This window comes from Adiantum capillus-veneris, chromosome 24 (genome assembly GCF_014529385.1).
Source record: "Adiantum capillus-veneris isolate H3 chromosome 24, ASM1452938v2, whole genome shotgun sequence".
Classification (NCBI taxonomy): domain Eukaryota; kingdom Viridiplantae; phylum Streptophyta; class Polypodiopsida; order Polypodiales; family Pteridaceae; genus Adiantum; species Adiantum capillus-veneris.
Window position 1 is genome coordinate 79,534,907 of NC_140954.1, and position 21,805 is coordinate 79,556,711.

At 45.5% G+C, this 21,805-nt stretch overlaps 1 protein-coding gene across 1 annotated transcript in view; it reads right to left on the bottom strand.

Annotated features, from left to right (window-relative positions):
• Nucleotides 1-1,868: 1,868 nt before the first annotated feature.
• LOC147426641 (protein DETOXIFICATION 16-like) overlaps nucleotides 1,869-21,805 on the bottom strand; it is a 106,139-nt gene continuing 86,202 nt past the window's right edge. Inside the window, exon 8 of the mRNA XM_086499239.1 lies at nucleotides 1,869-2,192. Within this exon, the coding sequence (XP_086355365.1) occupies nucleotides 2,130-2,192 (63 nt within the window). The 3' untranslated portion in view covers nucleotides 1,869-2,129. The remainder of the gene's footprint in view (nucleotides 2,193-21,805) is intronic.

A 21,805-nucleotide genomic window follows, 5' to 3' on the forward strand; every position in this document is an offset into this window, starting at 1 on the left:
CAGCTTACGAAGACAAAAAATCGACTGCCCGACGAACAACCTGCCACACGTCATCTGTCTCTCTTCGTCTCTCTCTCTACGTGCGCCACGCTCACGCTTTTTGGGGCTTATCCTTCACAAAAAAAAGTGAGTATCTTCCTAGATTTTGCTTAATGTGACGTGCTTGCAAAATTAGGACCACATACTTGATGGTATCTATTTTGGCACACCTACTTGCTCTACTTTTGTTTTTCATTACATAGAATCTGCTTTAGCATATCTAATTAGCATGTCCATGCACGTCACCATTTAAAATCAATCTTAATGAGTAGGATTTGAACACATCACGTATATAGTATAAAACTCAACCTTAACCACTAGGCTATATGCCTACGCTGGTCCTTGAGCCCCTTTGAGCCATTAAAAAAAAAGAATTTAAAACACCCCCCCCCCCCCCCCCCTCCCCAAAAACAAAAAAAAACTAATTAATTAATGGCTTTTGAAAAAGTCGTTTTGGCTGCCTACTATTCGCAAGAACATCTTTTGGTTTTTTTAATTGATTTGTAAATAATGCCTAACTTCGTGAGGTCTCTTTATCATAGGTTTAAAACATTATCGCCTTGCCATCTCAATTTCTTCATCCAACTAGCTTTCATTACTACAGCTGATTGAACGGCCATTCCATCCCCAAGTGGTGTCTAAGGTCTCTAATTGAGATTGAAATCAGTGACAAAAGTTTCACCTTGCGAGAGTAGGTGCCCACCCCCGGGCTTGCTAAAATAAAAAAATGTAGCTTAATCATCATCAACTCATGCATGCCTATCTGCCATGCACTTACAAAAGTATAAATTGCTCTTGGATATCAAACAAGCTCAATGCAAGACAACCAATAAAACTAGCTAAAGATGGGACAAGTCCTTTGCTTTCTCTCCACACCATGATAAAGTTATCTACTTTATCTTTATGTTATGGAAACAAAAACCACTAGTGGACCAAGTTGATGAAGACCCATGTTTGCACTTTATCTTTATGCTATGTTTGTTCGGTTTTCTCTTTGCTCAAAAAATCTTGCTCGATGTATGGTAGAATCACTATCTACTACCATATTTCACTCGTAAGTTATACATGTCTATCCAAAATATATGACTTAGATAGCACTTCACTCTCGCAAAGCAATTGACGATATCACAAGAAGATTTAGAAATTTTCTCATGTAGGGAAACAGAGTCTTTCTCAATGTTTTTCATACAATGCATAACATCATGAGCTTCTGCTCGAGAGGCACCGCATACCTAGCTAGGTACGATTGGGAGCAGGGGATTGCTAGCCCCCCCATCGGGCCGACGGTCCCCTTCCCCCAATCGTACCTAACTAGGTATGCTACGCCTCCCTCAGAGAAGCTGATGATGTTAAGGTAAGTCGGAATATGGAAAATATTGTGAGAATCTGTCCAAAACTTATTGTGTATGTTTCTTAGAGTTAGGGAGTCTACCTGTTGAATGGCATGAGTTGTAGACTTACATTCATTCCTTAGTGCATTTTTCATATCCAAGATTTTGTGGGTACTATAGTGTTAGCATTGCGAACCATCCATTACTTTTCTTAATTATTCCTTGGGTTTGTACACCGTTGCTTCTTCATATGAGAGAGAGAGAGAGAGAGAGAGAGAGAGAGAGAGAAGAAGAAGAAGAAGAACATTATTTTATCGTCGTAGGAAACTATCCCAAGAGACCTTAGAGAGAGAGAGAGAGAGAGAGAGAGAGAGACACACACACACACACACACACACACGCGCGCGCGCGCGCACATAGAGGAGGAAAAACCCGGTTTGGGGGGGGGGGGGGGTGGGGGGGGATTTTCAACTAAAATAAAAAAATAAATGTGTCTCATGCTACAACTATGCCGCTTAGAAATTTGAGATTGCCTATTGAGAGCTAGATAGAACCAATTGGACACATGTTCAAGAGGATAATGGAAATATCCCGCCCAAAATTTTAGGAATATAGTACAAACTATACAAATGTTTTCTTTCGAAAAAAATCCTTTCTGAAATATCATGGAAAGGAAATGTGTGTGTGATTTTTTCTAGCAAGAGCTTGGACAAAGGTATAGTGGCCCATTTGAAATGCAGAAGTATGTCAAGCGTTAGCCTACTGCACGAGGAGAGGACTTGTCTCAGAGTCTGATTGAACACGTTGCTTTGCCTTCTCTGCCTGCAAACCTCAAAATAAGCTTTATTAAAAAGTAATGATGCTCTCTCTCTCTCTCTCTCTCTCACACGCACACGCACACACACACACACACACACACACACACACACACACACACACGACAAAATGGAAAAATGGGAAGAACTAAAAAACAGGTGTAGGGAATGGTCATGTCCTGTTGTAGGCAACGCAAGCATCAGGACGAGGTAGCGCTGAGATTGTGGAGGTTTGAACGAACGAGAGAGAGAGAGAGAGAGGAAGAAGAAGAAGAAGAAGAGAATTTTAACATCTTAGGAAACTATCCCAAGAGACCTCAAACATCTATCCAATGAGGAGAGTTGAACTCAAGACCTATTATTCAAGAGGGAAATGGCATAACCAATCTACCACACTTGGGTGATAGAAAGATTATATCATTTTCTTCTTTTTTTTACCGCGCACATACACACCCAAGAAGAAGAGAATTTTAACGTCGTAGGAAACTATCCCAAGAGACCTTAAAGATCTATGAGAGAGAGAGAGAGAGAGAGAGAGAGAGAGAGAGAGAGAGAACACAAGAGACTTGCATGTATCAATTGTTGATACACTTCAAAAAATCAAGGTGTATATTATGTATGGTTTTTAGAGTATAAGGGTTTGTTCCCACCCTGTGAGTTAGTGGTGTGGGTTATTGTACATAAAGTGAAGAGGGGAGGGCCTTTACATACCCAACAACTTCCGACTTAAAGGCCCAAAGTGGTACCTTTAAGCTAGCCAACTCCCACTAACTGTATACAATGCTCATGCTGAGTGAGGATGACATCTGCCTCTGAAAGATAAGCACTCCCCACACCAAAATTGCTCTCTACAACTCCACTCCAAAATCCCAAGATAACTAGAAACCCACCAATAGGGTAACCTCGAAAGGCACCATAGTATCAATAAGGAATTTGTTCCCAAGGCAGTTGCTTGATATCGAGGGCGAAAGCCCACCAACTAGTACCATCTCAAGCCATGGAGTTGAGGAGACACAAAAGAGAGGTAATAGTCGATGATGAAGATGACTGGTAAACACAAGGAAGACACATGCAAAAAAAAAAAACTCGAAAAACAACACAAAACCACGGCAAAAAACAAAACAAACAACGAAAAAAACAAAACGAAGCCATAATCAATAACAAAAGTGCTCGCAAAGCATCGACACACTCACTCAAGCAACGGCATCAAAGCTGACAACTTGCTGCCGTTAGTGAGGCTATGCTAAAGCCATGTCCAAATGCACAAGCACCAGAAAAATCAGCGTTGTCGATCATACATCGTTTGATAAAGTACAATAAGGTTTCGTATGGGAAATACAATGAATTATAGTTTATATTGTATGGTGTTTCTTTTAACCCTTGAGAACCATTTAATCATACCATGTGGTACTCTACGGTCATACAAACGATTGTAAGGACGTCGTGTTTGTACGCTATGGGCCGTATAACCTCCACCTTAGCAGGGTACTAGTGAAACGGTGCCGCCTTCGGCGGTGGCATGGCCCCTCTTATCCTCAAATCCCTTGCTCTTACTTAAGCATCTCTCTCTCTCTCTCTCTCTCTCTCTCTCTCTCTCTCTCTCTCTCTCTCTCTGTGCGCATTGTTCCTCAGTCAGTCCCTCAGTTGCACGAAGCCTACGGCTTTGCTTGGTTGCCAAAGGCTGCTCACCAGTATTCAGAGAAAATGTGTTACAATTGCGTCGCTTTGAAATTTGAAAATGCTTTCTGAGAGGAAGAGGAAAAGAAAAATTCCCGCTTAGATTTTGAGAAAAATAGTGTAAAAATAGTAAAATTTCGCTCTATTTTTCGATACTTCCTCTTGGAAAATCCATAAAAAGAGGTCATGAATGGTTGTGAAATTGGTTTTGAGAAAAAGTGTGAAGATAATGAAAATACCTCTTGGAAAATCCATAAAAAGGACTCGTGTTTGGTTGTGAAAACAGCCCAGAGCTTAAATTCCCTCGCAAAAGAAGATGATTACATCTAAAAATATGGAGTGATTCATCTCCAAAGCCTACATAACCAACTCAAATTCTAGTTTTAGCATCTTGTGTTGATAGACAACCACTCTTCTTATGAAAAGCTACAAATTTTTTATCTTTAGAGAAATTTAATATCAAGACCAGGGGTATTTTGGGAATCTTGAAAAATCTGAAGGGCAGTTTGGGAATTTATGACAAAATATTGGGGGTATTTTGGGAAATTTTGGAATTTGAGGGTTATTTTGGGAATTTCCATATATTAGAGGGGTATTTTGGTAATTTTCCCAAAAAAGAACAAAAGGGTCTCTCTCTCTCTCTCTCTCTCTCTCTCTCTCTCTCTCTCTCTCTCTCTCTCTCTCTCTCTCTCTCTCAGGCGGACGTCGGACATCTCACACACAACAATAAATATGCCGCCTGCATCTAGGAAGAAGGGTCCCTCTCTCTCTCTCTCTCTCTCTCTCTCTCTCTCTCTCTCTCTCTCTCTCTCTCTCTCTCTCCGCGAGCGCAGAACTACAAAGGACACCCGACTGGCCCTCACTGTTTCCTGTGCAGGCCACTGGTGCGCTAGAGGAAGGAAATGCCACCACGTGTCAGGGGGAGGGGGCGGAAACATTTTCTCTTTGAATTTTTAAACTACCACAAAGGGAATTTTGTATGTTTGTGAAATTGATTTTTGAAACATTCCTCGGAGTCTGTCGTCAATGTTCAAGGAAAGTGTCTTAGCTTAAGATTGTGCTGTTTTGAAGTTCAAAAATGCTGGTGGTGGGCGAGAAGGAGGAATTTTGCACCAAAATAGAGAAAAATAGTGTAAAAACCTGAAAAAATAACTTAATTTTATAAAATATCCTCTTGGCAAATTCAAGGAAAGGAATTTTGTATGTTTGAAAAAGTGATTTTTCTCGAACACTGATGTGCATGTAGTGGCCCTTTGAAAGGCTCTCTCTCTCTCTCTCTCTCTCTCTCTCTCTCTCTCTCTCCACAAGCATTGGACATGGGTAGACCCTACACAAGAATTGGGCACGAAGATGGCCGACTACAAAGAAAACTTCCTACAGCTATCTGAAGATGGATTTGTGATTTGCCCGAGCTACATGGATACCCACCTGTCTCATGGTTTGAGATGTGCTATTGGTCAAATTCGTACATCCTCACACCAGCTAGAAATTGAATTTGGCAGATTTAGGGGAATCCCACCTGAGAGCAGAATTTGCAAGTTATGCGGAATGGAGCCGAAGACAGAATTACACTACATATGCCATTGCATCGTATACTATGAGATACTTGGGCGTTTCCATTGCCTATTTAAAGAAGGCTTTGGACCTCTAGATAGAGTCATGCAATACCAAGATCAAAGATGCTTAGGCTTGTACCTACTGGAACTACGTCGGCACAGGGATAATCTAATGAATAGACAAAGAGCACTACAGCCTCAGAGGCAGATCACAGATTTCTTCGGATTGAGAGAAACAGGAGTGGAAGGAGAAGCAAGAGGCCAGCAGCCAGCACAAACGAGTACCCACATTCATACCAAAGGCACCCTCATTGAGCTTAGGAAATCAAGACGACCACGACCGAGATGCAGAAGCACACTTCACCGGAGGAGACTACAACAAAGGATTAGAAGCATTCTAGCCAGACACCCAGAATGCTCCTAGAAGTTTAATTAATACTTTGTATTTAGTTTTTCACATTTATTTTCACACTTTCACACTTTTCACACTTAGTACTTCAGTACTAAGGTACCTAGACATTGTAACAGATTCACCACTTTTGTATCAGTTTGGTCTCATAGGTCATTCTGGCCTTTTGAAGACGTTAATATAAAATTTCATTTCATTTTCTCTCTCACACACATACACACACACGCGTGCGCGCGCGTAGGCAGAAGTAATCAAGTTAGAGGGCCTTTTAGTAGACCCTCCAAAAGGGCCTTTGATAGTGCCCGTGAATAAAAAAGGCAAACTCATAGGCTTGTTGAATGTGCCGTCGAGATGAGAATTGCTGCTAGTTTGGGGGGTGGTTGAACCACCCTCCAGAAGTGCCTCTCGCCCCCGAAACTGTAGATTGCCTATTGAATCCCGCCTTTTCGAATTGAATACAATGCACACACGGAAAGCAATTGGCTGCCAGCTTGTTTTATACTGGTTGTAGCCGGTGAAAATGAGTGGTATGGGGTTGCGAAGCTCATTTGAAAGGGCCATCCAAGTCGACGGGTCAACCATAAAAAAAACGGTTTCTTTCTCTACCGTGGACGACGGGTCAACCATCAAAAAAACGGTTGCTCTCTCTCTCTCTCTCTCTCTCTCTCTCTCTCTCTCTCTCTCGCGCGCGCGCGCGCAAACATAAACACACAGAAGACGATCCACTCAGCGCATTCTTACTCTCTCTCTCCCTTTTTTTTTTTTTGGCAGGACATATTGTGATACACACCATTAAGTGTATCCTTTAAGATCAATTGGCCTTTAAGATCAATTAAGTGTATCTCAAAATACCCTTGGTTGTGAAATTAAATTTTTCCAAAGATCAAAGAATTTGTACCTTTCATAAGAAGATTGATTGTCTATCAATACAAGATACTAAAACTAGAATTTGAGTAGGTTATGTAGGCTTTGGAGATGAATTGCTTCATTATTTTTAGATATAATTGCCCTTTTTTGCGAGGTAATTTGTGACAAATTACATGCTAAGCACTCAGAAACGGATCTTGATTGTTAGAAAAAATAAAGGAATGATAAGCTTGAATAATTCAACCAAAATAGATACAAGGGTATTTTGGGAATTTTTGAAATTTGAGGGGTATTTTATATATCAAATTACCAAAATACCATTCTAATTTGTGAAGATTCCCAAAATACCCCTCAAATTTCAAAAATTCCCACATAATTTCCCAAAATACTCCTCAAATTTTCCAAAATTCCCAAAATACCCCTGGTTGTGAAATTAAATTTTTCCAAAGATTAAAGAATTTGTACCTTTCATAAGAAGACTGATTGTCTATCAATACAAGATACTAAAACTAGAATTTGAGTAGGTTATGTAGGCTTTGGAGATGAATTGCTTCATTATTTTTAGATATAATTGCCCTTTTTTGCGAGGTAATTTGTGACAAATTACATGCTAAGGACTCAAAAACGGATCTTGATTGTCAGAAAAAATAAAGAAATGATAAGCTTGAATAATTCAACCAAAATAGATACAAGGGTATTTTGGGAAATTTTGAAATTTGAGGGGTATTTTGGGAATTTTCACAAATTAGAGGGGTATTTGATAATTTTCCCTATATTATATTATACTAGTAAAACGGAAGGCGGCATGACCCCTTTTACCCTCAACCCCCTTGCTAGTCACAAATTTCATAAAGCAAATCAAGAAAAGTATTCTCTCTCTCTTTCTCTCCCCAATGTGGGCTTCTGTCTTCCAATTTTTAGCTTAAGTTACTTTTAAGTTCTTTCAGTGTTGAATGGAAGCAACAAAGTTAAATAGATGTCAAGATCTAACCAAAACCTCAAACAAACATTATCTCTTTTACTTGAATATTTGTTGACATACACCTTTACTTGGGAGTCTCACCATGCAAAGGCATGTTTGAAGTTGGAAAACAATTCGACACAGCCATATCATCATCACATCTTTCCAAAAAGAAGGATAAAAATACTCCAAAATAGCCACCCCTCTCTCTCTCTCTCGTCGCCTTTCTCTCTCTATAGCTATGCGTGCATTGTTCTCTCTGTCGCCAATGTTGCATCGCACACTCTCGGATGAAAGAGGTTACGACACGTGCTCTCTCATGTAAAGCCATCTCTCTCTCTCTCTCTCTCTCTCTCTCTCTCTCTCTCTCTCTCTCTCTCTCTCTCCCAGTTCCAGCTAGTAGCACTTCTAGTTTCAGATTCACCAACTAGTAATGGTTTGGCCCCCATAGGTCATTTTGGCTTCTTGAATACGTTAATATATCATTTCATTTCTCTCATGTGGCAATCAACTTCAAAATTTGATGCATTAACAGGAGTCTCTCTCTCTCTCTCTCTCTCTCTCTCTCAGTTCCAGCTAGTAGCACTTCTAGTTTCATTTTATTTATTTTTTTGTACCCAAACATGGTATCAGATTCACCAGTTTGTAATGGTTTGGTCTCATAGGTCATTTTGGCCTCTTGAATACGTTAATATATCATTTCATTTCTCTCCTGTGGCAATCAACTTCAAAATTTGAAGCATTGATGGAAGTCTCCCTCTCCCTTTTATGTCTCTCTCTCTCTCTCTCTCTCTCTCTCTCTCTCTCTCTCTCTCTCTCTCTCCGTCTCAATGTTTGGAAAAAGTGTGCCTCAACTTAGCCTTGAGCCGATTAAAAAATCAAAACAGCCGGTTGAAAGGAGGGAAATAAGGAGAAAATATGCTTGAAAAATGCCAATTATTTTGAAATATCAAATGATCTCCTCTTTCAACCTATCGAGACTGGGGTAAAACCCGTTGCCTCCCCCACCTAAACTCCGCCAAAATTGGGAGAATTAGGATTTGTGTGCAAGGTTCATTGTGCGAACGCTCAGCTAGTAATTGGAGGGGTCAGCCATGGCCTGTCTGTCTATTGGGGTTGGAGTACACTATAGACGTGTGAAACGCCCCTAATATATCATTTCATTTCTCTCCAATTTGAAGCATTAACAGAATCGCTCTCTCTTTGCTTCCTCTCTGCGCGACGACCACACCTTTTGCGTGATTGTCCTGTCCCCTATGCCTAACCATCTTCACCACACACACACACACACACACACCATTTGTGCCTGGACAGTCGCCGGCAGTGTTCGAGAAAATTCATTTTTCCAATATACAAAATTCCTTTTCTTGAATTCGCCAAGAGGAAATTTTAGAAAATTAGGTTTTTTTTCGAGATTTTACACTATTTTTCTTTGGAGCGGAATTTCTCATTTTCTCCTTGCTCTCAAACGGCACGATATTAAGCCGAGACACATTAACCATGCCGTCTCTGTCTGTTGGGGTTTGTGTACACTAGATCATTTCATTTCTCTCCAATTTGAAGCATTAACAGAATCGCTCGCTCTCTGTCTCGCTTCCTCTCTACAACGTCCACACCTTTTGCGTGATTGTCCCGCCCCCTACACCTAACCATCTCCATCACACACACACACACACACACACACACACACACACACACCATTTGTGCATGGATAGTCAAGACTCGCCGGCGAAAAAGTCTCTCTCTCAGCATTTGCAGGCACACTAGCCAAAGAGTCAATTTTCTAGGCTATTTGCAATCGGCACAGAGACAGCAGTCTCTCTCTCTCTCTCTCTCTCTCTCTCTCTCTCTCTCTCTCTCTCTCTCTCTCTCTCTCTGTGTGTGTGTGTGTGTGTGTGTGTGTGTGTGTGTGTGACACACTCGTTGCCTTGTCCAAGGGTGCCTACAAAGGACATTAGGTCTAAAATAATGAAGCAATTCAAAGCCTACATAATCAACTCAAATTCTAGTTTTAGCATCTAGACAATCAGTCTTCTTATGTAAGCTACAAAGTTTTTATCTTTAGAGAAATTTGGTCTCACAACCGGGGTATTTTGGGAATTTTGGAAAATTTAAAGGACATTTTGGGAAATTTTGACAAAATATTGGGGGTATTTTGGGAATTCTTGAAATTTGAGGGGTATTTTGGGAATTTCCACAAACTACGCTCATTCTGCAGCGCGCTGGCAGCGGACGGAGAGAGAGAGAGAGAGAGAGAGAGAGACTCCTTCTGGGACGCCTTGGCCTTGAGCCTCGAGCTGTAGTGCCATGGCATTAGTGCAAGTTCTGCATGATGCTGTCCTTAAAAAGCTTCGAACCACCCGCCCACACACACACACACACACACACACACACACACACACACACACTGGGGGAGCATACCAATGGTGGCCTTAAAAAGCTTCTAACTGCACACAGAGAGGGAGCATACCAATGGTGGCTGCTCTCTCTCTCTCTCTCTCTCTCTCTCTCTCTCTTAGTGGATACCAATAGCGCAAGATGCACCTCCTCTCTCTCTCTCAGCAATGAGCATACCGATTGTGTAGGGCAAGCAATGCGAGGGCCCAGGGGTGAAGGCCAATAGCAGATGAATGCAACTTGTAAGCCCCCTTAGAGCTTGAAAATTGTCTGCCAACTGAAATCGAGAACATTCAAAATAGGAGGGCAGCAGTGCAGGCAGCAGCACGGTTAGTCGAGACTCGAGAGAGTTGAAGAGAGAACCTAGGGCGTAGGCCATTACTTGATGTCCGTAGCGGCCAGCTATTCATTAATGCCTCGGTGACGACGCTTGTGCTGGATAGTCTATTGGGTGGTGTCGATCTCTGGACTCCATATATCGTGCAGGGACGATAAAGATCAAATTTAAAACAACAATTAGAACTGGCCACTACCTGTGCTCCAGTGTGCTCGGTAGCAGCCTCGGCTATTGAGTTACTCCTATGCACGTACATTACGACGTGGATAGTACACTGCATGGTGCTCTGCAGCTCTAGACTCCCTGGACCCTACGTCTCACTCTGGCCGGATGCAAGAGAGCATGACAGGCGTGAGTCGAAGTTGCGGCCATGTTTTTGGGGACATGGGATGCTTGGGGGGTGGCCCGGTGGTGACAGTTGCCAACTTGCCACTATGATTGGTGATTCGGGTGCCAAGAGCACCGTCCGCCAGGAGGTACGTGCACACAGCCGGCAGCCGGGGGCGATCTCTCTCTCTCTCTCTCTCTCTCTCTCTCTCTCTCTCTATATATATATATATATATCACGCAGCCAGGGTGATCTCTCTCTCTCTCTTAGACTCTCTCTCTTTCTGTATCACCGCCCGTAATCGCCACAGCTGCACGGCTCTCTCTCTATCTCTCTCTCTCTCTCTCTCAGACTCTCTCTCTTTCTGTATCACCGCCCGTAATCGCCACAGCTGCACGGCTCTCTCTCTATCTCTCTCTCTCTCTCACAGTCACTGTGACGCCTGTGCGCAGAGCTCATGCGCCGGATGATTGTCCTTACGACAAGTGTAGGGGGGGGGGGGGGGGGGGGGGGGCGGAACCCCTCCCCCATTATCTATTAGTATGTATATATATATATATATTATAGTATAGATCTTCATCACCATTATAGTATAGATATCAAATCAAACAATTTTGAGAATGGCACCCTTTCACTTTCCGTCCGTTGGCTCCCACAGATCTAAAACAGGGAAGGTCATCTCATTGCAAAGGATTGCACTTGTTACGAAAGCCGCAAGCACTTTGGCACCAAAGCATGGGCACTTGCAAATGGCTTTCCTCGAGGAAACACAGAAAAAGAGTGCCAAAAAATAGAACCCATCTACTGATCAATGAAATTGGAGTGAGCCGGAAGCTCTGAAAAAGCTACTTTCATTGGATATACGGGATCTGACAAAGCTAGCAATGAGACCATAAAGATCAGTCGATCATGGATAGGTAGTAAGTGCCACCAAGGCTCATTTTTGAAGGGTGACCCTAATCATTCATTTGAAGGGTAAATTTTTACCTATCCTTCATTTAGGCAAAAAATAGAAGGGCTACTCAAAGATTTTTCAATATTCTATCCTTCTTTCGAAGGGTAAAAATATTTTTGCCCCTCACTGAAGGATAGAAGTGCATTTTTGAAGGGTGACCCTAATCATTCATTTGAAGGGTAAATTTTTACCTATCTTTCATTAAGCTATATTTCGGCAAAAATTAGAAGAGCTACTCAAAGATTTTTCAATATTCTATCCTTCTTTCGAAGGGTTTGGCCCTTCACTGAAAGATATAGAGCCTCCGAAGGGCATCGAAGCCTTCAAAAATTAGGCCTGCACTATGCCACCATAATTGAGCCACCATAATTGAGGCACTTTCTCCAAAAGATAAAATATTAATGAAAATACTTCTACCCAACAAATGCTATACTAAATAGAGCACTAATGATAATTTCGAGGATGGAGACCTGGATACAAAAAGGGCTTTTTACCACATGGTTCCAACCTCAAGGGTGGGGATTGGCCAGCTCAAGGTTTCGTCACATCACCTTGAAATAGATACTAGTAGAGCAGCTCAGACCCCACAACAAATGGATGTGTAAACTATGTAGAGAGGAGGTGGATGGTAAGCAATGGGGGGAGGCGGAGGATGAGGAGCACTATCTATGCCACTGCAGGGTCTACGGTACCATCCAAGATAGATACCCCACCCTGTTCACACAATAGAGCTCCTTCTATCAGCTCTTAGAGTTGGCAGACCAACGTACACTGGGGAGGTTTATACTCGATATTCAATGACAGAGAGATCTCTTTAGAGGCCCACACAGTACCAAGCGGGGGGCGTGAGACACTAATCACCGCATTCTTTCAGATATCCACCCCGCCTCCGGCCTCCAAACTGCAAAGAGTCACGCTCGAGAGAGCAGAGACACTTCGAGCCAGTAGCAAGAGACAGAGCACCTGGTTTTTGGATATCCGGTCTCTACTAGTGAGAGATGACAAAGAACAGAGAGTAGTTAACTGAGAGAGTACACAATGCCTAGCTCAGCTTTCAAGGAGCCGTTGACGCCTTTATCTTTGATGTATACCATTTTATACCCCCAATATAGTATATAGTATAGGATGAACTAGCTAGAGCGCATATCATGCTTGGATACTCTTGGCATGCTAGCGTGTGTGACATATTCGCACCTTATGGAGCCCTTCCCTAACTAGTTATGCATGCCTAGACATCCTAGATGATGCCCATCAATACATATATGACCCACATAGGTTTCTAGACCTAGTACACTTGCATAAGAGTCCATTTGGAGGCCCTTAAAAAGGTGCATACGAGTTTTTCACATGATCCTCTCCATTTGGGTTGATTTGAAGAGTCTCTCATACCTCACATATGATGTAAGCAAGGTACCTCCTCCTCTTATGAGGAGCTCATTTGTACTCATTTCACGATGAATTAGAAGCCACATTACGCACATTTCAACTATGAATGGCTCACTTGTGTTTCCATCATAACTCTACATCTGGTATCAAAGATTTTAGTGCGGTTAACACCTCCTAATAACCCCCTTGATCCTGATCTATTCTCATCTATGCTAGCTCTAGTGTGTATGATCACCGCACACTAGGTTGTCATTCAATTTCACCTCTCTCTCTCTCTCTCTCTCTCTCTGAATAAGCTCTTGTTAGCTCTCAGCCCCTTCATCGTGAGAAAGTCCATGGGCCATCTACTCACATTAAGAGAGTTGCATTAACCAAGAGCAATTAGTGATTTTCATTCATAAACTAGGTTTTCTTTGCTTTTAGGTGTGCATCTTTTTTAAAGAATGTTCTTAAAACCCTCTGCTCTAACTCTGAGATGAGCTCTTAAGCTCGAAAATTGGATTTGATTAGGCCCATCTAATCTACACTTAAGCATATGTGTCTGTCTTGAGGAGTCACCTGCAAGAGTCACTTTATGTTACTATTTAAGGCTATTACTCATGTGAAGTCTTGTGGTGACTAGGTTTAGCTCAATTGAATAGGGTCGTTGACCCCTATTTTGCGGGCTCCAATCCTTTGATCTAATTTAAATCAAGGCTCGTGGGCAATGTGATAATCGAGAAGTTTTCTACATGCTCCCCCCCCCCCCCCCCCCCCCCCCCCCCGCTGCCCTCGCGCTGTCCCCCGCCTGTCCTCGCGCGCGGCAGCCTAGCCCGCCCGCTACCTCTTGAGCTTCCGCCCCCTTGCTCGCCTTATCCACTCCCCCCCCCCCTCCCCCGCCCCCTCACCCTCCTCTTTCCCGAAGTCACCCTGCAATTGGCTCTGGGGCATTGTTCTTTGGACAGTGCTCGGCGCGCTGGGTTGCAGAGTTCTTTCTCCATCCGCTTCTTCCCACAGCAGTAGACATAGATGGAGGCTCCAGCTCCGCCACAGAGGGACTCATCAAAAGCCCCCTCGCCCGACCCCACTGAGCCCACCATTCAACTTGCTCTTTCACCGACAGAGCAAGCGAGCCTAGCCGCAGAGGTAGAGCGCTTGCAGGCGACTTCTGTCATTTGCAAGATTCTCGGCACCCGACCTAGGAGAGGAGAGCTGCGTGACCTTCTCCAGGCTCGCTTCTCGCAGAGGTGGGCAAGATCTTGGACGTACAGATACGCAGACGAGGTTACTATCTAATCGAGTTCGAGACCTCTGAGATAGCGTCTAAGGTCATCGCCATGAGTCCACTGACCATCCGAGCAGCACGAGCCTACTTTCGACAATGGAGGCATGGTTTCGACCCTACTTCGGATGTTCTAGTAGAGGAGGCAGACATCCCCATCTCCGTCTATTTTCCGAGTTTGCCGAGGGAGTACTTACCACTTTTGTCCAGGATAGGCTCAGTCATTGGGACTATCCTGGAGACACCTCGCACGGCAGCCTCAGTAGTTGCCAAGGCGGCTGGCATTCCCTCAATTCGCGTTTTGGTCAGAGACACTCACACGCTCCCGAAGGTCATTCTTCTTCCTCGGGTGAGTGGGGGTTGGTTTAAACAGAGTGTGGAGTATTCGGGCCTCTCGAACCAATGGTTCATTTGTCGACAGATGGGCCATCTTGCGAAGGCCTGTCCATGGAGGAGGCCTCGACCTACACCACAGCCTCAGCCCCAGCCTGCAAGGGCTGGCCAGCAGCCACAGACAAAGACACAGCGCACACATGCAGAGCCACCCTCTGAGCCTGGGGCTCCAGCGGAGGAGGGATGGCAGCAGGTCCGTGGTCGACGACAACAAGGGCCACAGCGACAGCCTGGCACTCAGAGTGGTCCTCAGGAGCCTACTCAGCAGCAGTTGGTTCCCACGGGGAACCAGTTTGGTCCTCTTAAGCAGGATGAGGTCCTTGCTCCCGCCTCCACCCCAGCTTCACCCTCGACAGTTCCTCCCACCCAGAGTTCTCCTCGCCTCCTGCTCCCGCCGCCCCTCCCCCTCTACCTCTGCCGTTCCCCCCCACCCCTCTTCTCCACCGCTCTCCCCTGCTCCTACCCCCCCCCCCCCCCCCCCCCCTCCCGCTTCAATTCCACAGTCGACCCAGGGGGCAGAGCCTTCTCCGGCTGCTAGAAGATCTCTTGGCAGCGCCTTTGCCACGAGTCGCTTAGCGAGAGAGGGACAGCCTTTCTTGAGACCCCCTCTACAGGTACAGACGCCCCCCCTTGCAGCTATCCCTCGTGGTCTGACAAGCATCGACATCCGGCGCCGATGGGACTTCTTCGACTACGACTTTACTCATTTTCTCGCCGACCCCTCAACAGACCATGAGGCAGCCTGCTTCGAGGTGGGTCCATGTTCTGTTCCTTGCAGCTAGGGGGACAGAGGCCTTGGACTCAGCAATTGGCTTCTCCTTTCCACTTTGCAGCAAGGACCAGACTGAGTGGACTCTCGACTCAGTGTTGGGATGGTTACACACACAGGTCCTAGAGTTCTCTCTCACCACATGGGAGAACTAGGAGTTACAGACATGCTTCAGACATTGTGGCCATTGGCCAAGTTTGCGGTGACACCTCCAGATACAGCAGGATGTGCACACATTGTGGTTTACTTCTTTGCCGATACATAGTGCTTGCCATGCTATGTACACATTCATGAGGACTCCTGGACAGAGGAGGTTGCTTTACGTACGGCTTGCTCTGCTTGGGCTTGGGCCAGGCACTCGTTGCAGTCACGCCTATCTAGCGAGCTCGGATGCGGATTACTCCCCATCCAAGCCAGCCTCGAAGATAGACCGTCTAGCTGCTGCAGCAGCATCTGTTCAATCTCGCTCCCCATGAGGATCGTCTCATGGAACGTGCAGGGACTAGGTGGGCCCCAGTTTCAGCGTCAGCACGGCAGACTGCGTCAAGAGCTTCAGAGCTTCCTTGTGGGAGGAGAGATTGATCTCCTTATTCTTCAGGAGCACCATCTGTGTGAGAGCCGCATTAGACGTTGTGGTCAGCTCTTACGTGGACGATATGATACTTTTTGGTCGGCTGCTTTTGGACCTGGAGGCATCCAGGGTGGGGTATGTACGACTATTGCGGACTCTTTGCAACAGGCCATTGTGAGCAGAGGGATTATTGTGCAAGGCAGGGCTCAACGGATTACTATGCAGGTTCAGGGTTGGCTAGTGGGCTTCCTGAACATCTATGTGCCCAATGTGGCGCGTGCTCAAGCAGAGTTTTGGTCACAGATAGTTGAGTCTCTATCGCAGGCAGAACACTAGTGCATAGGAGGGGACTTCAACATGTTGGAGGACCCTTCTGACAGGATTGGTGGTAGCCATGCTACTGTGCATGGAGTTTAGCTAGCAGCTTGGGAGAGGTTTTGTATGACTTTGAGGGTCTCGGATGTTTGGCAGCACTCTAGTTTTGTGAGGCCCCCAGACAGCCTTGCCTTCTATCGTTTGGACCGCATAGTGGGATGAGTGAATCTATCGCGGATAGATCGCTTCTACACTAGTGACCATTTCAGTGACATGGGAGGGACAGTTGGCATTCTGGCAGGGACCTCCTTCTCGGACCATGCACCAGTGATCCTCACAATGACAGACAGGCAGAGAAGAGGGAGCACGATGCTTCGCATCCCAGAGAGGGTCTTATTGGACTCTGCACTCAGAGAGCGAGTAGAGGCTCTCTGGACAGATAGCTTGGACAAGCAAGATTCTCCTGCTGACAGAGTGGCCTCGGGACTAGCTCAGATTAGCCGTTTCTTTCTCCAGGAGTCTTTGGCTCGCCGGGCTGCAGCAAGAGAGGAGCAGCGTCTCAGACGGGGCATTGCTTCGTTACAGAGGATGCAGGAGCAAAATCCAGACAGTCCTTGGTTGGAGGAGCAGCAACAGCAGGCTCGACAGGAGCTTGTTAGCATAGAGGAGAGGCGACATGAGTTTGCTTTCCACCGACAGGCATCTCAGTGGACAAAGGTGGGCGACAGAGTGACAAGTGCTTTCTTTGAGGCAATGGGACCTCGGCACTCGCATGCCAAGGTCAATCGGTTGCGGAGGCCCGATGGGTCAGTTGCTGCTGAGCCCGAGGATATGCGTGCAGTTGCTACTAACTTTTACGATGAGCTACTGTCTGCAGAGACCCAATTAGAGCGTCAGGATGCATGCAGGGAGCAGGTTTGGGCACAGATGCCTTGTCTTGTGACTAAGGAGACGCATCAGAGGCTTGAGTTTCCACTTCAGCTTGAGGAGCTGCACACGGCTCTTAGGGCCCTCCCTCGTGGTAGCTGTCCAGGTGAGGATGGGTTGACTCCCAGTTTTTTCTTGGAGTACTGGGACCTGCTTGGCCCAAATCTCTGTAGTGCTTTTCAGTACATTTTGCACACAGGAGTGATGTCTGACAGCATGAGTGAGGGCTTGATCTACCTCATTCCCAAGGAGGGTGGCTCCTTGATGAGATTCGACAGTGGCACCCCATCACCATCCTCAACTCAGCCTACAAAATTCGTGCCAAGGCTCTGAGTTTGAGGATTCATCCACTTCTAGAGAGCCTTATACATGGGACTCAGACAGGTTTTGTCAAGGAACGTAGTATCCTTGACAACATCTTTACATTTTGGGAGGCTTCTGCCCTAGCACGGCTCCGTGGTGAGGACCTAGTGATTCTTCTTCTCGATTTTGAGAAGGCATACGACAGAGTTGACTGGGAATTTCTAGAGGGCACTCTACTCAGAATGGGCTTCTCAGATGCTTGGATCAGAGGGTGTCAGCTTTGTACAGATAGGCTCACAATCAGGTACTTTTGGTAGGAGGTAGAGGTGATCGATTCATGCTCACACGTTCGGTCAGACAGGGTTGTCCTCTTGCCCCCTTCCTCTTTTTGTTCTATGCGGAGGCGATGAGCAGGATTTTGGTGTCGCAGCAGGTTGGTCTACGGGGCTTAGCACTCCCTATTCGGGGAGATGAGCTACTGCACGCTGAGTTTGCCAACGACTCAGCCTTGTACTTAGATGGCAAGGAGGCCAACTTTCATAGGTGTGAGCAGGCTCTAGAGACCTTCTGTTGTGCATCGGGCGCATTGATCAATTGGAGAAAGACAGTGGCTTTCTCGGTTGGTAGTGCTCATGTGCCCGATTGGATGCCAGGAGAGGGTTTTAGGTGGATTCCCCCAGGGATTGCAGTTCGGTACTTGGGCTGTCAGGTTGGTTTGGACTTGTCTCCCGAGCAGCAGATTGCTCCCCTCCTCCTGTCAATCACGAGGAAGTTGTTACACTCGAGCTCAGCACGACTTTCTTTGTCTGGCAGAGTAGCAGTGACCAACCAGGTGTTGTTGGCGACTATGTGGTACATCACTTCTTGCTGGATCTTCTCGAGTTCTTGTATCAGCCACATAGAGAGGCTGATCAGGAACTTCCTTTGGTCAGGACGTGACACTCAGATAGCCCGAGCCAAAGTGGCTTGGCAGATCATCACTCTTCCTTGTTCACAGGGTGGGCTTGGGATCATTGACCCAGCACAGCAGAGCAGAGCCCTTCTTGGGAAGTTCATAGTCAGAGGACTTCTTCCACGTGAGGAACCCTGGAAGGAGTTCTTGCTACAACGGCTTCGTGCTAGGCTGCCTCAGGCTGGAGGCCCGTGGCGACCTTCGACCAGATGGATCTTCATAGAGATGCGCAGAGTTGGTTTGAGTAGGAGACTAGAGGATTGCTTCGCTGTGAGCTTGCTTCGATCTTGGGAGCCCTTGCGGCAAGGCCTAGAGTAGAGACAACCTACTTGCACGGAGGAGCGCCTATGGCAGCCCCTTGTCTGAACCCCATGGTTAGCACTCAGAGAGGCCACTTGTAACTAAGTCAGACTATGTAAATAATTTATTTATTTATGAGAAAAGAATTATCTAATTAGTTGTGTGCACATCAGAATAGATTTAACAGTTCTGGGGCCTCAGGTGCGCCCAAGTTTGGGCCAGTGCACCTCAGGGAGACCCTAGCAGAAAATACCCTGAAGCCCTAGCGATTGGGAAATCGGGTCTTCAATGAAGAGGTAGATAGTAGCCTCAGATTTCAGGCTCAGAAAATTACGCACGCTAGTGCAAGCACAGGAATGAGATGGGGTCCTTAGACTATTAACCCTAAGGCTTGATTATTTTACGGCCTTAGGATAAGTTAGTTAAAAGTATTCTGAAGTGATTTTGCACTGGACCAAAGAGCCGGACAAGTGCGAACAGGTAATGCCAGAGCATTGCTGGTATGGCAATGCGCTAGGGAGCAGATAAAGTTTTCATTTCTTGCATCTATGTGTGCAATTGTGCACTTAATTGCACATTTCATTAACTAGCATAGGTTTTTTAAAGTCAAAAGTTGAATGGTTTTTAAATTTTAAAGTAAGTGTGCCACTTGCACACTTTCCCATGTAATCTCTCTCTCTCTCTCTCACTCCCTCTCTTCATGCTAGCGCCTCCTCTTCTGGGAGGCTATAAGAGAGCAGCCCCTCCCCCTCTTGCCAAGTTGGCAGTGCACTACCCCCCCCCCCCCCCAAGTTGACCATCCTCTACGCAGTGAAGCTCTCCATTGAAGCTTGAGAGCAGCACCTTGTGGTGTATGTGGAGCCTCTGAGCACCCATCACCTAGAAGTTTCATCGCGTAAAGTAGTAGAAAACTCTCTTTCTCCCTTGTCTAGCTACTGCAAATTCCCTGTTTTCAGCCCCTAATCACTTGTATTAGGGTGAATTTCAGCAAAGTCTTATTAGAATCTCATTCCCCACTACCTACTCTACACATACACCAAGTTTAGAGCATTTCTATCACGAAAAGGACCTCCATTTTGGCATTGGAACGCGCTCAGGTAACAATTTCTGGTTATGTGCAGAAAATTACAGCAAGCGTGTGTGTGTGTGTGTTTTGCATGTTTCTGTTGTTGGTTAATTGCAGGAATGATTACGTCCAAAGTGGCACAGTTAGCGGAAGATAGACCCTCATTCGTGAGAGCTTCCGATGAGTTTTGTGGAAGGTAGACTCTCCCCTACGAGAGCTTCCCAAAATCTCGCAGAAGAGGATAGATCCTCTCAGTAGTCAGAGAGCAGTTCTTCTACTCTCTCAGTCAGAAGCAAAAAAAGGCCAAGAAAGAATAGAGGACGGGCTTTCGCCCCGTTCCTGTGCTTGTAAAGATTCTCCCTTAGTAATAAAGATATTCTCTTTATGGGGGGGGGGGACCAGCCCATCTTCTGGTCCCCAATGAAGTGTCAAGCTTTTCCTCTCTCTCTCTCCAATTCTCTTGAGTATTTGAAGTACAATTAAAAGTCAGTTTACGCTTCCATATTTTTGTGACAGTGGTATCAGAGCAAGGTCATCTCTCTCTTCCTTAAGGGATTGACAACTCTTGGCAGATTGCAGAAATGGGAAGACGCGAGATAGAGTTCTCTCTCCTTCAACAAGAGTAGGTGGAAGAGTTGCAAAAAGCTCTCTCCCATCCAGAAGTCCAAAAGATTCTCCATACTCTTGAGAAAGGGAAGGAGAAAATGCCGATGGGATCGGGAGAAATCCCGCAGAACCCAAAGGCGCCAGAACCAAGGAAAGATCCTTTGATTGGAACCTCCCCCATGCACGAGAGGCACAGGAAACCTCCAGAACGTCATGTGCGGTTTAACTCAAAGGTTCAGGAGCAAGATCCCCCTGATTCCCCTTAGTTCTCTTTCATGAAGGATCTGGATGACATCGTTGCTCCGGAAGACATGTTTCTTGACGATCCGTCGCAGCAAGAAGTGCATTCAAGGGAAAAGACTCCTGTTCATAAGGAGTCTAAGCATAGAAAGAAGGAGCACCATAAGAAGAAGCACCACGGCAGAAAACATTCAAGTCGGGAGACAAAGATGTGAAATTCGACACCTACAATGGACGGCGTGATAATGAAAAAGCTTTGGCTTTCATCCGCCAATTCGAAGTTGCATTTGCTAAAGGGAATTTTAAAGAAAGATCCAAGCTTCGCCATGTTAGTATGTACCTGAAAGGCACCACCAGCAGTTGGTGGTTAACCCTTATCCTGGAAGATCGCAAACCCCAAGATTGGATTGTTTTCAAGGAGTTCTACGCACAGTTCCTTCCTCCAGACTATGAGGAAGAGGTAAAGAAAGAATGGGATCGACTTTCACAGTCAGAGAACGAAACTGTTCTACGCTATGTGGATCGGTTTTGGGACGTTCTCTTGAAAGTCACTCCATTCAAGAAGATTGACGATTCGGAAAAGATGCGCAAGTTTGAAGCAGGATTGCATGAAGCCTTGCAAAAGTCTATGAAGCTTTACCCTCAAGGTAACTTGCAGATACTTATGGAATCAACCCGCATAGCTGATGGAATACATGACAAGGGTACTCCCAGGAAGATGGAGCAAAGCACTTACCATGCCAAGTAGAAGGCTCTCCATGAGCAGCCTACCTCTACTTCTTCTTCGCAAAAGAAGAAAAGAACCACCTCCGGAGCAGAAGCAAAGCCAAATCAGCCCAAGAAAGGGAGATATCTCTCTCCTGCTGAGTTGCGAACTTACATTAGTGAAGGAAGATGCTTCAAGTGTGGACAAATTGGTCATATGAAGGGTGACTGTCGTACCAAACCTCCACAACCACCCTCTTTCAATGCAGTCCCAAATGTACAGGGAAATACAACCAAGGATGGAAAAGAAAGAGCTCTTCTCAAATCATGGGGTAGCAT